The following is an 18,583-nucleotide window of genomic DNA, read 5'->3' on the forward strand; positions in this document are numbered from 1 at the left end:
TGGTGCGAGTGTCAGCGAGACGCTGTGTTGATGGTGGAGTACAAATGAGAGGGAGTGTTGTTGGTGGAGTGTCAGTGAGATGGTGTGTTGATGGTGAGAGTGCCAGTGAGAGGGTGTGTTGATGGTGATGGTGTGTCAGTGAGAGGGTGTGTTGATGGTGGGAGCGTCAGTGAGAGGGTGTGTTGATGGTGGGAGCGTCAGTGAGAGGGTGTGTTGATGGTGGGAGTGTCAGTGAGAGGGTGTGCTGATGGTGGAGTCTCATTGAGAGGGTGTGTTGATCATGGAGTCTCAGTGAGAGGGTGTGTAGTTGGCAGGAGTGCCAGTGAGAGGGTGTTGATGGTGGAGTGTCTATGAATGTGTGTGTTTGTGGTGGGAGTGTCAGTGAACGTGTGTGTTGATGGTGGAGTGTCAGTGAGAGGGTGCATTGATGGTGGGAGTGTCAGTTAGAGGGTGTGTTGATGGTGGGAGTGTCAGTGAGAGGGTGTTTTGATGGTGGGAGTGTCAGTGAGAGGGTGTGTTGATGATGGGAGTTTCAGTGAGAGGGTGTGTTGATGGTGGGAGTTTCAGTGAGAGGGTGTGTTGATGGTGGAGTCTCAGTGAGAGATGAGTTGATGGTGGGAGTCTCAGTGGGAGTGTGTGTTGATGGTGGAGTCTCAGTGAGAAGGTGTGTTGATGGTGGAGTCTCAGTGAGAGGGAGTGATGATGGTGGGAGTGTCAATGAGAGCGTGTGTTGGTAGAGTCTCAGTGAGAGGGTGTGCTGATGGTGGAGTGACAGTCAGAGGATGTGTTGATGGTGGGATTGTCAGCGAGAAGCTGTGTTGATGGTGAAGTGTCAGTGAGAGGGAGTATTGATGGTGGAGTCTCAGTGAGAGGGGGTGTTGATGGTGGGAGTGTCAGTGAGAGGTTGTGTTGATGCTGGGAGTCTCAGTGAGAGGGTGTGTTGGTGAGAGTGTCAGTGAGCCAGTGTGTTGATGGTGGAGTCTCAGTGAGAGGGTGTGTTGATGATGGAGTCTCAGTGAGAGAGTGTGTTAATGGTGGGAGTGCCAGTGAGAGGGTGTTGATGGTGGAGTGTCTGTGAATGTGTGTGTTGATGGTGGGAGTGTTAGTGAGAGGGTGTGTTGATGGTGAAGTCTCAGTGAGAGTGTGTGTTGATGGTGGGAGTGTCAGTCAGAGGGTGTCTTGATGGTGGAGTGTCAGTGAGAGGGTGTGTTGATGGTGGGAGTGTCAGTGAGAGCGTGTTTTGATGGTGGGAGTGTCAGTGAGAGGATGTGTTGATGGTGGTCAGTGAGAAGGTGTGTTATTGGCGGGAATGTCAATGAGAGGCTGTGTTGATGGTGGGAGTGTCAGTGAGAGTTTGTTGATGGTGGAGTGTCAGTGAGAGGGTGTTTTGATGGTGGCAGTCTCAGTGAGAGGGTGTGTTGATGGCAGTGTCAGTGAGCGGGTGTGTTGATCGTGGGTGTGTCAGTGAGAGGGTGTGTTGATAGTGGGGTCTCAGTGAGAGGGTGTGTTGATGGTGGGAGTGTCAGTTAGAGTGTGTGTTGATGGTTGAGTCTCAATGAGAGGGTGTGTTGATGATGGAGTCTCAGTGAGAGGGTGTGTTGATGGTGGGAGTGTCAGTGAGAGAGTGTGTTGATGGTGGGAATGTCAATAAGAGATGTGTTGATGGAGAGAGTGTCAGTGAGAGGGTGTGTGATTGGTGGAGTCTCGGTGACAGGTTGTGTTGATGGTGGAGTTTCAGTGAGACAGTGTGTTGATGGTGGGAGTGTCAGTGAGAGGGTGTGTTGACGGTGGGAGTGTCAGTGAGAGGGTGTGCTGACAGTGGTCAGTGAGAGGGTGTGTTGATGATGGGAGCTTCCGTGAGAGGGAGTGTTGATGGTGGAGTCACAGTGAGAGGGTGTGTTGATGGTGGGAGTCTCAGTGAGACGGTGTGTTGATGGTGGGTGTGTCAGTGTGAGGGTGTGTTGATGGTGGGTGTGTCAGTGAATGTGTGTGTTGATGGTGGAGTGTTAGTGAATGTGTGTGTTGATGGTGGGCGTGTCAGTGAGAGGGTGTTTTGATGGTGGGAGTGTCAGTGAGAGGGTGTGTTGATGGTGGGAGTTTCAGTGAGAGGGTGTGTTGATGGTGGAGTCTCAGTAAGAGGGTGTGTTGATGGTGAAGTCTCACTGAGAGGGTGTGTTGATGACGGGAGATTCAGTGAGAAGGTGTGTTGATGGTGGGAATATCAATGAGAGGCTGTGTTGATGGTGCGATTGTCAGCGACACGCTGTGTTGATGGTGGAGTGTCAGTGAGAGGGTGTGCAGACAGTGGACAGTTTGAGGGTGTGCTGATGGTCGGAATGTCAATGAGAGGCTGTGTTGAGCTGGGAGTCTCAGTGAGAGGGTGTTTTGATGGTGGGACTGTTAGTGAGAGGGTGTGTTGATGGTGGGAGTTTCAGTGAGAGGGTGTGTTGATGATGGGAGTTTACGTGAGAGGGAATGTTGATGGTGGAGTCACAGTGAGAGGGTGTGTTGATCGTGGGAGTCTCAGTGAGACGGTGTGCTGATGGTGGGTGTGTCAGTGTGAGGGTGTGTTGATGGTGGGTGTGTCAGTGTGAGGGTGTGTTGATGGTGGGTGTGTCAGTGAATGTGTGTGTTGATGGTGGAGTGTTAGTGAATGTGTGTGTTGATGGTGGGAGTGTCAGCGAGAGGGTGTGTTGATGGTGGGAATGTCAATGAGAGGCTGTGTTGATGGTGGAGTCTCAGTGAAAGGGAGTGATGATGGTGGGAGTGTCAGTCAGAGCGTGTGTTGGTAGAGTCTCAGTGAGAGGGTGTGTTGATGGTGGAGTGACAGTCAGAGGAAGTGTTGATGGTGGGATTGTCAGCGAGACCCTGTGTTGATGGTGGAGTACCAGTGAGAGGGAGTATTGATGGTGGAGTGTCAGTGAGAGGCTGTGTTGATGGTGGAATGTGTCAGTGAGAGGGTGTGTTGATGGTGGAGTCTCAGTGAGAGGGTGTGTTGATGGTGGGACTGTCAGTGAGAGGGTGTGTTGATGGTGGGAGTTTCAGTGAGAGGGTGTGTTGGTGAGAGTGTCAGTGAGCCGGTGTGTTGATGGTGGAGTCTCAGTGAGAGGGTGTGTTGATGATGGAGTCTCAGTGAGAGGGTGTGTTGATGGTGGAAGTGCCAGTTTGAGGGTGTTGATGGTGGAGTGTCTGTGAATGTGTGTGTTGATGGTGGGAGTGTTAGTCAGAGGGTGTGTTGATGGTGGAGTCTCAGTGACAGGTTGTGTTGATGGTGGAGTGTCAGTGAAAGTGTTTGTTGACGGTGGGAGTGTTAGTGAGAGGGTGTGTTGATGGTGAAGTCTCAGTGAGAGAGTGTGTTGATGGTGGGAGATTCAGTGAGAGAGTGTGTTGATGGTGGAGTCTCAGGGAGTGGGTGTGTTGATGGTGGGAGTGTCAGTGAGAGGGTGTGTTGATGGTGGAGTCTCAGTGAGAGTGTGTGTTGATGGTGGGAGTGTCAGTCAGAGAGTGTGTTGATGGTGGGAATGTCAATAAGAGATGTGTTGATGGTGAGAGTGTCAGTGAGAGGGTGTGTGATTGGTGGAGTCTCGGTGACAGGTTGTGTTGATGGTGGAGTGTCAGTGAGAGGGTTTGTTGATGGTGGGAGTGTCAGTGAGAGGGTGTGTTGATGCTGGATGCTCAGTGACAGGTTGTGTTGATGGTAGAGTGTCAGTGAGAGTGTGTGTTGATGGTGGAGTGTCAGTTAGAGGGTGCGTTGATGGTGGGAGTGTCAGTGAGAGGATGTGTTGATGGTGGGAGTGTCAGTGAGAGGGTGTTTTGATGGTGGGAGTGTCAGTGAGAGGGTGTGTTGATGGTGGGAGTTTCAGTGAGAGGGTGTGTTGATGGTGGAGTTTCAGTGAGAGGGTGTGTTGATGACGGGAGTTTCAGTGAGAGGGTGTGTTGATGGTGGAGTCTCAGTGAGAGGGAGTGATGATGGTGGGACTGTCAGTCAGAGCGTGTGTTGGTAGAGTCTCAGTGAGAGAGTGTGTTGATGGTGGAGTGACAGTCAGAGGATGTGTTGATGGTGGGATTGTCAGCGAGACGCTGTGTTGATGATGGAGTACCAGTGAGAGGGAGCATTGATGGCGGAGTGTCAGTGAGAGGGTGTGTTGATGGTGGGAGTTTCAGTGAGAGGGTGTGTTGATGGTGGAGTCTCAGGGAGAGGGTGTGTTGATGGTGCAGTCTCACTGAGAGGGTGTGTTGATGACGGGAGTTTCAGTGAGAGGGTGTGTTGATGGTGGGAATGTCGATGAAAGGCTGTGTTGATGGTGGAGTACAAATGAGAGGGAGTGTTGTTGGTGGAGTGTCAGTGAGAGGGTGTGTTGATGGTGAGAGTGTCAGTCAGAGGGTGTGTTGATGGTGGGAGTGTCAGTGAGAGGGTGTGTTGATGACGGGAGTTTCAGTGAGAGGGTGTGTTGATGGTGGGAATGTCAATGAGAGGCTGTGTTGATGGTGGGATTGTCAGCGAGACGCTGTGTTGATGGTGGAGTGCCAGTGAGAGGGAGTGTTGATGGTGGGAGTGTCAGTAAGAAGGTGTGTTGATGGTGAGAGTCTCAGTGGGAGGGTGTGTTGATGGTGGGAGTGTCAGCGAGATGCTGTGTTGATGGTGGAGTACAAATGAGACGGAGTATTGTTGGTGGAGTGTCAGTGAGAGGGTGTGTTGATGGTGGGAGTGTCAGTGAGAGGGTGTGTTGATGGTGGAGTCTCATTGAGAGGGTGTGTTGATGATGGCGTCTCAGTGAGAGGGTGTGTTGATGGCAGAAGTGCCTGTGAGAGGGTGTTGATGGTAGGAGTGTCAGTGAGAGGGTGTTTTGATGGTGGTAGTGTCAGTTAGAGGTTGTGTTGATGGTGGGAGTTTCAGTGAGAGGGTGAGTTGATGGTGGAGTCTCAGTGAGAGGGAGTGATGATGTTGGGAGTGTCAGTGAGAGCGTGTGTTGGTAGAATCTCAGTGAGAGGGTGTGTTGATGGTGGAGTGACAGTCAGAGGATGTGTTGATGGTGGGATTGTCAGCGAGACGCTGTGTTGATGATGGAGTACCAGTGAGAGGGAGTATTGATGGCGGAGTGTCAGTGAGAGGGTGTGTTGATGGTGGGAGTTTCAGTGAGAGGGTGTGTTGATGGTGGAGTCTCAGGGAGAGGGTGTGTTGATGGTGGAGTCTCACTGAGAGGGTGTGTTGATGACGGGAGTTTTAGTGAGAGGGTGTGTTGATGGTGGGAATGTCAATGAGAGGCTGTGTTGATGGTGGGAGTGCCAGCGAGACGCTGTGTTGATGGTGGAGTACAAATGAGAGGGAGTGTTGTTGGTGGAGTGTCAGTGAGAGGGTGTGTTGATGGTGAGAGTGTCAGTGAGAGGGTTTGTTGATGGTGGGAGTGTCAATGAGAGGGTGTGTTGATGGTGGAGTGTCAGTGAGAGGGTGTGTTGGTGGTGGAGTCTCACTGAGAGGGTTGATGGTGGGATTGTCCGCGAGACGCTGTGTTGATGGTGGAGTGCCAGTGAGATGCTGTGTTGATGGTGGGAGTGTCAGCGAGACGCTGTGTTGATGGTGGAGTACAAATGAGAGGGAGTATTGCTGGTGGAGTGTCAGTGAGAGGGTGTGTTGATGGTGAGAGTGTCTGTGAGAGGGTGTGTTGATGGTGGAGTCTCATTGAGAGGGTGTGTTGATGATGGAGTCTCAGTGAGAGGGTGTGTTGATGGCAGAAGTGCCAGTGAGAGGGTGTTGATGGTGGAGTGTCAGTGAGAGGGTGGTTTGATGGTGGGAGTGTCAGTGAGAGGGTGTTTTGATGGCAGAAGTGCAGTGAGAGGGTGTTGATGGTGGAGTGTCAGTGAGAGGGTGTGTTGATGGTGGGAGTTTCAGTGAGAGGGTGTGTTGATGGTGGGAGTTCCAGTGAGAAGGTGTGTTGATGGTGGAGTCTCAGTGAGAGGGAGTGATGATGGTGGGACTGTCAGTGAGAGCGTGTGTTGGTAGAGTCTCAGTGAGAGAGTGTGTTGATGGTGGAGTGACAGTCAGAGGATGTGTTGATGGTGGGATTGTCAGCGAGACGCTGTGTTGATGATGGAGTACCAGTGAGAGGGAGTATTGATGGCGGAGTGTCAGTGAGAGGGTGTGTTGATGGTGGGAGTTTCAGTGAGAGGGTGTGTTGATGGTGGAGTCTCAGGGAGAGGGTGTGTTGATGGTGGAGTCTCACTGAGAGGGTGTGTTGATGACGGGAATTTCAGTGAGAGGGTGTGTTGATGGTGGGAATGTCAATGAAAGGCTGTGTTGATGGTGGGATTGTCAGCGAGACACTGTGTTGATGGTAGGAGTGTCAGTGAGAGGGTGTGTTGATGGTGAGAGTTTCAGTGAGAGGGTGTGTTGATGGTGGGAGTGTCAGCGAGACGCTGTGTTGATGGTGGAATACAAATGAGAGGGAGTGTTGTTGGTGGAGTGTCAGTGAGAGGGTGTGTTGATGGTGAGAGTGTCAGTCAGAGGGTGTGTTGATGGTGGGAGTGTCAGTGAGAGGGTGTGTTGATGGTGGAGTGTCAGTGAGAGGGTGTGCTGATGGTGGGAGTCTCAGTGAGAGCGTGTGTTGATGGTGGAGTCTCTGTGTTGGTGGGAGTGTCAGTGAGCCGGTGTGTTGATGGTGGAGTCGCATTGAGAGGGTGCGTTGATGTTGGGAGTGTCAGTGAGAGGGTGTGTTGATGGTGAAGTCTCACTGAGAGGGTGTGTTGATGACGAGAGTTTCAGTGAGAAGGTGTGTTGCTGGTGGGAATGTCAATGAGAGGCTGTGTTGATGGTGGAGTAGAAATCAGAGGCAGTGTTGTTGGTGGACTGTCAGTGAGAGCGTGTGTTGATGGTGAGAGTGTCAGTGGGAGGGTGTGTTGATGGCGGGAGTGTCAGTGAGAGGGTGTGTTGATGGTGGAGTCTCAGTAACAGGTTGTGTTGATGGTGGAGTGACAGTGAGAGGGTGTGTTGATGGTGGAGTCTCAGTGACAGGTTGCGTTGATGGTGGAGTGTCCGTGAGAGTGTGTGTTGATGGTGGGAATGTCAATGAGAGGCTGTGTTGATGGTAGGAGTGTCAGTGAGAGGGTGTGTTCATGGTGAGAGTGTCAGTGAGAGGGTGTGTTGATGGTGGGAATGTCAATGAGAGGCTGTGTTGATGGTGGGAGTGTCAGTGAGAGGGTGTGTTGATGGTGGAGTCTCAGTGACAGATTCTGTTGATGGTGGAGTGACAGTGAGAGTGTGTGTTGATGGTACAGTGTCAGTGAGAGGGTGCATTGATGGTGGGAGTGTCAGTGAGAGGGCGTGTTGATGGTGGGAGTGTCAGTGAGAGGGTGTTTTGATGGTGGGATTGTCAGTGAGAGGGTGTGTTGATGGTCGGAGTTTCAGTGAGAGGGTGTGTTGATGGTGGGAGTTTCAGTGAGAGGGTGTGTTGATGGTGGAGTCTCAGTGAGAGTATTTGTTGATGGTGGAGTGTCAGTGAGAGGGTGTGTTGATGGTGGGAGTGTCAGTGAGAGCGTGTTTTGATGGTCGGAGTGTCAGTGTGAGGATGTGTTGATGGTGGTCAGTGAGAGGGTGTGTTGTTGGTGGGAATGTCAATGAGAGGCTGTGTTGATGGTGGGAGTGTCAGTGAGAGGGTGTTTTGATGGTGGCAGTCTCAGTGAGAGGGTGTGTTGATGGTGGGAGTGTCAGTGAGAGGGTGTGTTGATAGTGGGGTCTCAGTGAGAGGGTGTGTTGATGGTGGGAGTCTCAGTGAGAGGGTGTGTTCATGGTGGAGTATGAGTGAGAGGGTGTGTTGGTGGCAGTGTCAGTGAGCGGGTGTGTTGATGGTGGAGTCTCAGTGAGAGGGTGTGTTGATGGTGGATGTGTCAGTTAGAGGGTGTGTTGATAGTGGGGTCTCAGTGAGAGGGTGTGTTGATGGTGGGAGTGTCAGTGAGAGTGTGTGTTGATGGTTGGGTCTCAGTGAGAGGGTGTGTTGATGATGGAGTCTCGGTGACAGGTTGTGTTGATGGTGGAGTGTCAGTGAGAGTGTGTGTTGATGGTGGAGTGTCAGTGAGAGGGTGTGTTGACGGTGGGAGTGTCAGTGAGAGGGTGTGCTGACAGTGGTCAGTGTGAGGGTGTGCTGATGGTCGGAATGTCAATGAGAGGCTGTGTTGATGGTGGGAGTCTCAGTGAGAGGGTGTTTTGATGGTGGGAGTTTCAGTGAGAGGGAGTGTTGACGGTGGGAATGTCAATAAGAGATGTGTAGATGCCGAGAGTGTCAGTGAGAGGGTGTGTGATTGGTGGAGTCTCGGTGAGAGGGTGTGTTGATGGTGGGAGTCTCAGTGAGACGGTGTGTTAATGACGGGAGTTTCAGTGAGAGGGTGTGTTGATGATGGGAGTTTCAGTGACAGGTTGTGTTGATGGTGGAGTGTCAGTGAGAGAGTGCGTTGATGGCGGAGTGTCAGTGAGAGGGTTTGTTGATGGTGGAGTCTCAGTGACAGGTTGTGTTGATGGTGGAGTGTCAGTGAGAGTGTTTGTTGATGGTGTAGTCTCAGTGAGAGGGTGTGTTGATGATGGAGTCTCAGTGAGAGGGTGTGTTGATGGTGGGAGTGCCAGTGACAGTTTGTGTTGATGGTGGAGTGTCAGTGAGAGTGTTTGTTGATGGTGGAGTGTCAGTGAGAGGGTGTGTTGATGGTGGGAGTGTCAGTGAGAGCGTGTGTTGATGGTGGGAGTCTCAGTGAGAGGGTGTGTTCATGGTGGAGTATGAGTGAGAGGGTGTGTTGGTGGCAGTGTCAGTGAGCGGGTGTGTTGATGGTGCAGTCTCAGTGAGAGGGTGTGTTGATGGTGGGTGTGTCAGTTAGAGGGTGTGTTGATAGTGGGGTCTCAGTGAGAGGGTGTGTTGATGGTGGGCGTGTCAGTGAGAGTGTGTGTTCATGGTTGGGTCTCAGTGAGAGGGTGTGTTGATGATGGAGTCTCGGTGACAGGTTGTGTTGATGCTGGAGTGTCAGTGAGAGTGTGTGTTGATGGTGGAGTGTCAGTGGGAGGTTCCGTTGATAGTGGAGTATCAGTGAGAGGGTGCGTTGATGGTGGGAGTGTCAGTGAGAGGGTGTGCTGACAGTGGTCAGTGTGAGGGTGTGCTGATGGTCGGAATGTCAATGAGAGGCTGTGTTGATGGTGGGAGTCTCAGTGAGAGGGAGTGTTGACGGTGGGAATGTCAATAAGAGATGTGTTGATGCTGAGAGTGTCAGTGAGAGGGTGTGTGATTGGTGGAGTCTCGGTGAGAGGGTGTGTTGATGGTGGGAGTCTCAGTGAGACGGTGTGTTAATGACGGGAGTTTCAGTGAGAGGGTGTGTTGATGATGGGAGTTTCAGTGAGAGGCTGTGTTGATGGTGGAGTCTCAGTGAGAGGGTGTGTTGATGGTGGAGTCTCAGTGAGAGGGAGTGTTGATGTTGGGAGTGTCGATGGTGGGAGTGTCAATGAGAGCGTGTGTTGGTAGAGTCTCAGTGAGAGGGTGTGTTGATGGTGGAGTGTCAGTGAGAGGATGTTTTGATGGTGGGATTGTCAGTGAGATGCTGTGTTGATGGTGGAGTGTCAGTGAGAGTGTGTGTTGATGGTGGGAGTGTCAGTGAGAGGGTGTGTTGATGGTGGGAGTGTCAGTGAGAGGGTGTGTTGATGGTGGTCGGTGAGAGGGTGTGTTGTCGGTGGGAATGTCAATGAGAGGCTGTGTTGATGGTGGGAGTGTCAGTGAGAGGGTGTGTTGATGGTGAGAGTGTCAGTGAGAGGGTGTGTTGATGGTGGGAGTGTCAGTGAGAGGGTGTGTTGATGGTGGAGTCTCAGTGACAGGTTGCGTTGATGGTGGAGTGTCCGTGAGAGTGTGTGTTGATGGTGGAGTGTCAGTGAGAGGGTGCGTTGATGGCGGAGTGTCAGTGAGAGGGTTTGTTGATGGTGGAGTCTCAGTGACAGGTTGTGTTGATGGTGGAGTGTCAGTGAGAGTGTTTGTTGATGGTGTAGTCTCAGTGAGAGGGTGTGTTGATGATGGAGTCTCAGTGAGAGGGTGTGTTGATGGTGGAGTCTCAGTGAGAGGGAGTGTTGATGGTGGGAGTGTCGATGGTGGGAGTGTCAATGAGAGCGTGTGTTGGTAGAGTCTCAGTGAGAGGGTGTGTTGATGGTGGAGTGTCAGTGAGAGGATGTTTTGATGGTGGGATTGTCAGTGAGATGCTGTGTTGATGGTGGAGTGTCAGTGAGAGTGTGTGTTGATGGTGGGAGTGTCAGTGAGAGGGTGTGTTGATGGTGGGAGTGTCAGTGAGAGGGTGTGTTGATGGTGGTCGGTGAGAGGGTGTGTTGTCGGTGGGAATGTCAATGAGAGGCTGTGTTGATGGTGGGAGTGTCAGTGAGAGGGTGTGTTGATGGTGGGAGTGTCAGTGAGAGGGTGTGTTGATGGTGAGAGGGTGTGTTGATGGTGGAGTCTCAGTGACAGGTTGCGTTGATGGTGGAGTGTCCGTGAGAGTGTGTGCTGATGGTGGAGTGTCAGTGAGAGGGTGCGTTGATGGCGGAGTGTCAGTGAGAGGGTTTGTTGATGGTGGAGTCTCAGTGACAGGTTGTGTTGATGGTGGAGTGTCAGTGAGAGTGTTTGTTGATGGTGTAGTCTCAGTGAGAGGGTGTGTTGATGATGGAGTCTCAGTGAGAGGGTGTGTTGATGGTGGGAGTGCCAGTGAGAGGGTGTTGATGGTGGAGTGTCTGTGAATGTGTGTGTTGATGGTGGGAGTGTCAGTGAATGTGTGTGTTGATAGTGGAGGTGTCAGTGAGAGAGTGTGTTGATGGTGGAGTCTCAGTGACAGGTTGCCTTCATGGTGGAGTGTCCGTGAGAGTGTGTGTTGATGGTGGAGTGTCAGTGAGAGGGTGGGTTGATGGTGGAGTGTCAGTGAGAGGGTGTGTTGATGGTGGGAGTGTCAGTGAGAGCATGTTTTGATGGTGGGAGTGTCAGTCAGAGGGTGTGTTGATGGTGGTCAGTGAGAGGGTGTGTTGTCGGTGGGAATGTCAATGAGAGGCTGTGTTGATGGTGGGAGTGTCAGTGAGAGGGTGCGTTGATGGTGGAGTCTCAGTGACAGGTTGTGTTGATGGTGGAGTGTCAGTGAGAGTGTGTGTTGATGGTGGGAGTGTCAGTGAGAGGGTGTGTTGATGGTGGGAGTTTCAGTGAGAGGGTGTGTTGATGATGGAGTCTCAGTGAGAGGGTGTGTTGATGGTGGGAGTATCAGTGAGAGGGTGTGTTGATGGTGGGAGTGTCAGTGAGAGGGTGTGTTGATGGTGGGAGTGTCAGTGAGAGCATGTTTTGATGGTGGGAGTGTCAGTCAGAGGGTGTGTTGATGGTGGTCAGTGAGAGGGTGTGTTGTCGGTGGGAATGTCAATGAGAGGCTGTGTTGATGGTGGGAGTGTCAGTGAGAGGGTGTGTTGATGGTGGGAGTTTCAGTGAGAGGGTGTGTTGATGATGGAGTCTCAGTGAGAGGGTGTGTTGATGGTGGGAGTATCAGTGAGAGGGTGTGTTGATGGTGGAGTTTCAGTGAGAGGGTGTGTTGATGGTGGGTGTGTCAGTGAATGTGTGTGTTGATGGTGGAGTGTTAGTGAATGTGTGTGTTGATGGTGGGAGTGTCAGCGAGAGGGTGTGTTGATGGTGGGAATGTCAATGAGAGGCTGAGTTGATGGTGGAGTCTCAGTGAGAGAATGTGTTGATGGTGGGAGTGTCAGTGAGAGGGTGTGTTGATGGTGGGAGTGTCAGTGAGAGGGTGTGTTGATGGTGGGAGTGTCAGTGAGAGGGTGTTGATTGTGGGAATATCAGTGAGATGGCATTTTGCTGGTGGAGTCTCAGTTAAAGGATTGTGTGATGCTGTGCCTCCAAATTAAAAGATGCATTAATGGTGTGACTCTGCATAATGCGTCCTTTATCATACATCAAGGTTTTGGTGTGGACGTACCAGAACCTCCAAACCATTCTCAGCCAGTCAGAACGCCTCATAGGGAATATGTGGTCAGCCCAGTTAGTTGATTACTCAATGTATTTACAGGGTATGTTTCTGGTCAAAGTAAGGCCTGCTCTTCTGCTTATGGATCTGGCCATTTCTGATTTGACTGTATGGAGGTGCTGACCTGATTTTTCGGCCTACTGCATCCTTTAGACGCTTACAATTGGATGCACAGACATTTCACTGTTATCCCAGCCTTTTACAGTATCTCCACATCTGAAGAGTTTTGCCTTTGCCTCCTATACTGGTGGGTACTGTAGACTCACAGTTAGGACACTACACAAACGATGTTAAGGCAGACTCACCCCATTTAATAAGGGTATTTATTACAAGACTTTCTATTATGAAAGCTACCATATACTTCTTTTCGGTGGTAGAACACAGATGCTAAGCATTTGTTAGCCACTTATTTTTCCCCTCTCTGGAGATTACCCTTGCTTCATCTTTATATTACAGGCTATTACTGAACTCAGGACTTGAATATTTATCAATCAGCAGGAAGCAAAACAGCAGTTCCAGCGGTAACACTCAACCTACCTCCCCAGCACCAGCATTCAGCACAGCATTGATGAAGGACATGATTGCAGTTTTGAGGTGCACCTCATCTCTGTACCTTCCAGTGCTTCTGTCCAACTCGTTTAGTAATGTCTGCAGAAGGAGAAGAAAATAAATCGTTCAATATGCGGATGTCAGGGCGCTGGAGGAAGTTCCTCTGCCATCCACTGTCTGCAAAGTAGCCACATGAAGAATCATCGAATCAAGATCGAAACAGGCCCTTTCAGCCATTGAGTCTGTCTGACCATCAAGCACCACTTTACATTAATATTATTAAAATCCTGATTTAGTCTCCCCAGATTCCATCAACTCCCCCATGTAGACACTGTTTAATACGAGGGGCAATTTATAGTGGGTAATTAACCTACTAACCCACATGTCTTTGGGACAAGGGAGGGATCTAGGCATCTGGTGGAAACTTGTGTACCATGGGGTACAAACTCCACACAAAGGTTAGGATTGAACCTGGGTCTCTCGAGCTTTATGGGATAGGCTCTGCTAGGTTCACCACAGTGCCACCAATTGAACAGTAGTTTTAGGCTGCTCAGTCTCCCTCTTCTCTCTCCTGAGGATCGGTGGGCTCAATGGCACCAGTTCTGAGAGTTTATCCAATCAATGCACTTGCCTTGATTCACATCACTGGAACAAATTGTCTGATCACTTTCCTGGTTGCGGGATTTTTAACAACACATGCTAAAAATAAGATCTGTGAGAATACATTCTGGTTGCAAAGCTTTCTAGAAACTCACAGGAACAGGCCATTTACTCCCTAGAGTCTGTTTTACCATTCGATAAGACCACAACATGGTAGTGTAATGGCTAGAGTGACTCTAGTACAGCTTGACGCATCAAAGTTCAGAGTTCAACCCGAGCATCCTCTGTACATATATCCTACCTGTGGAATACGTAAATTTTCCCCAGGTGCTCTGGTTTCCTCCCACAGTCCAAAGACGTACCGGTTAGAAGGTTAATTAGTCATTGTAAATTGGCCCATGATTAGGTTAGGGTTAAATCGGGCAATATTGGGGTTTGCTGGGCAACATAGCTTGAGGTGCCTTTAGGACCCATTCCATACGCTACCTCTAAATGAAAATAAATAAATAAATATTCTTAAACAGTTCAAGGTTCACAAACTGTCTCACTGCGATGTAATGAAATGAAACACTGCTGAGCCTCATGTAGATTGGTGGAGGTATTTTCAGCGCAGGTTGATGTAAGAATGAGGCAGAAAGGTGAAGGGAAGTTGTTCTAACTTTCAGAACTTAGTGGCTGAAGATATCAAAATTCAGAAAGGGGCCAGAGCCCACAACTTAATAGACGTCAAATCTCAGAGGGATTGGGAGCTGGAAGAGGATACAGTGGCCATTGCAACATTTGAAGAAAAGGACACAGGTTTTATCACAGTGGGTAAACAGATTCTGTGATATTAAACCTGATGCTGATGTCCTACAGTGATTAAAATCAGAAGCAATGGCTTTCCACCACAGCTCACTTGATTTGTTTTCATTTCACAGCAAGAATCATGTCTTGATTACTCATTGATTTCACCTAAAAGACCTCTCCTGATTTCCATATGACAGAGGGAGAAGGGGGAAAAAATGGCTGTCTGACTATAACTTGGAAGGGTTTAATTCCATCTCTGAAGCTAAAATTACCATCTGGCTAAGTCCAATGAGTGGAGCCCTATCTTACATGAGCCTGATTTAAAAGGGACAATGTCCTCTTCTTATCTACGTCTGCAAACAGTACAGGAACTGTTAAATAGAAGGAGCTCTGTCCCAGAAGAACTTCTGTAGCAAGAAAAAAAGTTTCACTGTGCTCGGGTTTAACCTAACTTGTCACAGAAATTCAACTTGGTGTGCGGTCTATTTGGAATTCCATTGGCTTTTTATTTCAATTACAAATTCCAACTGCAATACAGATGCTAACCCTCTGCCATGTAAGTGTTACCAGGAGAAGGAGAAGACTAGCTCCCCAAAGATCAAAGTATGCTTTAAGCTAAATGATTTCCTCACAGATTGAGGAGAGGAAGAGAGGGACAAGGTTACTCAAAACAATCCAACTAGCCTTGCAGGGAAGTGGTTACATTGTGAATAGCTGTGAATCCCTGTTTCATTCAGTGCTCAGCCAACTTATACAATAGTTGGTTGACAAGGGACAATATCTGACAGGTTATCTAATATATAATTTACAGAGTTGTAGAATCATAAAGAAATACATCATGGACACAGTTCCTTTACCCCAACCAGTCCATGAGGACCACATTGCCACCAGCTCATCTCAATTCCCTGTGTTCTTTGCTTATCCCTCCAAGCCCTGTCCCTCTATGTACACATCAAAGTGCATCTTAAGTTATTCTTTTAAACTTGGCTCAATCATTCTTCAGGCAGCTCAGTCCATGAAAGTTTATCCCTCAGGTCCCTTTTGAATAGTTTCCTTTTTACCCGAAACCAATGGCCACTAGATTTGAATTTCTCCTACCCTGAGGAAAGAACTGGTACCATCCACCTTATTCAATGGCTTTCATAACTTTAAACTTATAAATATAAGACTGTACCTCATTCCTTTATGCTGCAAGAAATAAAAATCTAGTCTGGCCAATCTTTCTCCTATAATTCAGGCCCTCTACTCCTAACAACAACTTAAATACTTCCCTTTCTATTCTGAAAAATCTATGTTTGAACAATTAAGTTGGCCCTGGCAACTAGAAACACTGGGGAAGATCAGTGACATACAGTCCCAGAGTTATACAGCATGGAAGCAGGCCCCTGGCCCAACTTGTTTATGCCACCTAAGCTATCTTCTGAGCAAGTCCTATGCTCCTACAATTTGCCCACATCTCTCTAAATGTTGCTCTCCAATGTCTTTCAAATACTGTGATTGTATCTGCTTGATTCAAATAATTTGACTAATCAACAGTCAACATGGCTCTGTGGAAAGGTGTACAATGGACTACAAGGTGTTAGCAGCCCTTTTAAAGCTCAACTATATTTTACTATTATTCACTGGCGGATGAGTTGGACTGTGCACTGAGGCCCACTGCCAACCAGGGGCTTGATAACGGTCAGCACTGATGCGCCAGAATGTAGGAAAGCACAAAAAAAACAGTTGTCATAACAATACACACAAAATACTGCAGGATCTCAGCAGGTCAGCCAGCATTTATGGAAATAAATAGATAGCGATGTTTTGGACTGAGATCCTTCTTCAGGACTGAGAAGGAAGGGGGAAAATATCAGAATAAAACAGTGGGAGAAGGGGAAGGAGGCTAGCTGGAAGGTGACAGGTGAAGCCAGGTGGCTGGGAAAGGTCAAGGGCTAGAGAAGAAGGTATCTGATAAGAGAGGAGAGTGGACCATAGGAAAAAGGGAATGAGGAGGGGACCCAAGGTATATATAGTCCTAGGTATCCATTATTCAATATATAGACCTCTTGAATCCTTAGATTAGATTGAAGTTTATAATCACTCTCAAAGATCCAATATTCTATATATAAGACCATCCGAAGTCCAGGAACCCACTCAGTGCTTGTCCCAAAGGAAGGTCTGAATTACCTGAAAGCGAGTCCTCTCTGCAGCATAAATCTGGTAGTGCAACATTGCTTGCAGTACTTTCTTGTGTCCTCCTGGTACCAGGCAAACCGCTCCCAGAATCTCCAGCACTGCTATCTTGGTCTTGATGTTTTCTGTCCTGAGACTGTGCGAGATTATGTTGATGCTCTCTGGGTGAGCCAGCACATGGGCCCGACCCTGGGAGTTGTTCATTAGAGCCTTGATGCACCCTATAACGGATGTGTGAATGCGGCTCTCTGACGTGTCGTAGTCCATGCTCCGCAGGAAGTTTAACAGGCACGTAAGCCCATCCAGTTCGATGAATCTCATCACGAACCTGTGAGTCCAGACATTACAATGTTAGCATATGAATTCTTCTGTGATTTGCTCGCCCACTCCCTTTTCTGTGGAAGTTCCCCATGACCCTGACAACAATATCCCAAAAAGAAATTAATGTAAGAAAGTAGGTATGGGAGTAGACCACATGGATTTTTAAGCCTGCATTGCCATTTAGAAGATGGCTGATCTATGCTGGCCTTAAAATAATAAACTGATGAATGGGTAAATTGATTTATTATTGTTACATGTACGAAAATCTTTGTTTTTCATGCTATCCATACAGATCATCTCATCACATCTGTACAATGAGGGAGTACAAGGGAAAAACAATAACAGAATGCAGAATAAAGATACAGAGAGAGTGCAGTGCAGGTAGATAATAGAGTCTGAAGCCCACCCCTCATCTGCCAGTTCCTCATGACATTCAATTCCCTGGCCTTCCAAACACTCATATATTTCCACCTTAAGAATATCTAATGATCTGGCTTTCACTGCCCTCATGGGGAAAGAATACCACCCTTGGAGGCAGAGAATAGCACTACCCACTGAGAGCAGAAGTTTCTGCACAAGGGGCCAATGCCTTATTTTGTTGTCATCTCCTTGTTTGTGTTGATCCCTGTTGAATCACTGTTACACGTTCCACTGTGGGAGCTAGCAGTGAGTCCAACGTGTAACACCATAAGGCCATAAGATACAGAAGATGAATTAAGCCATGCAGCCCACCGAGTCTGCTCCACCATTGAATCATAGCTGTTTCCTAATCCCATTCTATTGCCTTCTTCCCATAACTGCTAACCTAGTACCAATGCCTGCATTAAATATACTCAGTGACATGGCCTCCACAGCCGTCTTTGACGATGAATTCCGCAGATTCTTCACTTTCTGGCTGAAGAAATTCCTCCTTACCCCAGTTTCAAAGGGACATCTCTTTACTCTTGAGGCTGGGCAATCAGATCCAAGATGACTGTGACCTCAGATTCTGCTAATGGAAGCAGTCGCTCCACGTCCATTCTATTCAGGCCTTCCAGTATTCAATAGGTCTTACTGAGATTGCCCCTCATCCATCCATGCCGACTTCCATTACTCCCCAAAACACATGAGTTTCAGCTAATAGAACGGTCAACTCTTGGCTGCTTTGCTTTAGGGTTACCAAGGCTAGCTGTTGCTTTCCCCATCTCTTTCTAATTGATACAACGGGGAAGATGGGACGGGTGTGTCTTTGGATGAGTATGGAGCTGTGTGAGGCAGGAAGCTTCCTCTTGAACACAAATATACTGATTAATAGCTCTACTGGTACATTCTCCCACCATGGATGATCTTTTTAGGTAGCACTTAATTCTTGTATTCCAAAATCGTAACCTTGATTGGGGCCAGAATAAAAGGATCTTGTTTTGTAAACATAAATATCCATCCATAAGATGATAATATCACTGGGAGGACCGGCATATATTGCCTATCTTTCATTGGACTCCTAGAATTGGTCGGCAGTCCAGAGCCTGGACCTGCAGGTTCATGATGGGATTCATCACACTGTCGTGTGTCTGGAGTCACACATAGTACTGACAGGGCAAAGGTGTCCGATTTTCTTCCTTGAATTGTGAAAGGAGATGGGCTTTCTAATTCTCTCTATTTCTGATACTGGAAAAAGAGAACAGGAAAAGCTGGAAATACTCAGCAGGTCAGGCAGCATCTGTGGAGAGAGAAATTTTTGTAATTCCTGCATTTGGTCCATTGAGACATGGTAGAAAATGTGCGAATGTATGCCACTGTCCTTTTGAATGCATCACACTTGAGCTGGAAAGTACAAATAAAGATCCCACTCTTAAAAACATGAAAGGAGTCACAACCTTGTTGCTAAAATAATTTGCCTCCGCAGGAACATGGGGAGAGGTCAAATGTTTGAAAACCCAAATATGCCGCAGAGGAAACATGGCAACTAATAAAAGACGTTCAAAGGGATGTGACACTCATTGATTGATTGAATCTAGGAGATGTTTTGTAATAATCGAACACTGAAAGAGGGCTTCATTAAGAGGTAATAGTTACATTTTTGAAGATTGGTCAAGAGAATGCTCATCTACAATGTGTAGCTTTACAATTAAAATCTATTATGCTTAGGGTTTCATGA

At 48.5% G+C, this 18,583-nt stretch overlaps 1 protein-coding gene across 4 annotated transcripts in view; it reads right to left on the minus strand.

The window, feature by feature from the left end:
* daam2 (dishevelled associated activator of morphogenesis 2) overlaps nt 1-18,583 on the minus strand; it is a 698,379-nt gene that overhangs the window by 458,981 nt on the left and 220,815 nt on the right. For all 4 annotated transcript variants that reach the window (XM_072247466.1, XM_072247475.1, XM_072247485.1 and 1 more), the window contains exons 6-7: nt 16,120-16,453; nt 12,550-12,660 (exon numbers count right to left, since the gene is read on the minus strand). In XM_072247466.1, coding sequence (XP_072103567.1) covers nt 12,550-12,660; nt 16,120-16,453 — 445 coding nt within the window. The remainder of the gene's footprint in view (nt 1-12,549; nt 12,661-16,119; nt 16,454-18,583) is intronic.

Source organism: Mobula birostris, chromosome 2 (genome assembly GCF_030028105.1).
Source record: "Mobula birostris isolate sMobBir1 chromosome 2, sMobBir1.hap1, whole genome shotgun sequence".
In the NCBI taxonomy this organism is placed as follows: domain Eukaryota; kingdom Metazoa; phylum Chordata; class Chondrichthyes; order Myliobatiformes; family Myliobatidae; genus Mobula; species Mobula birostris.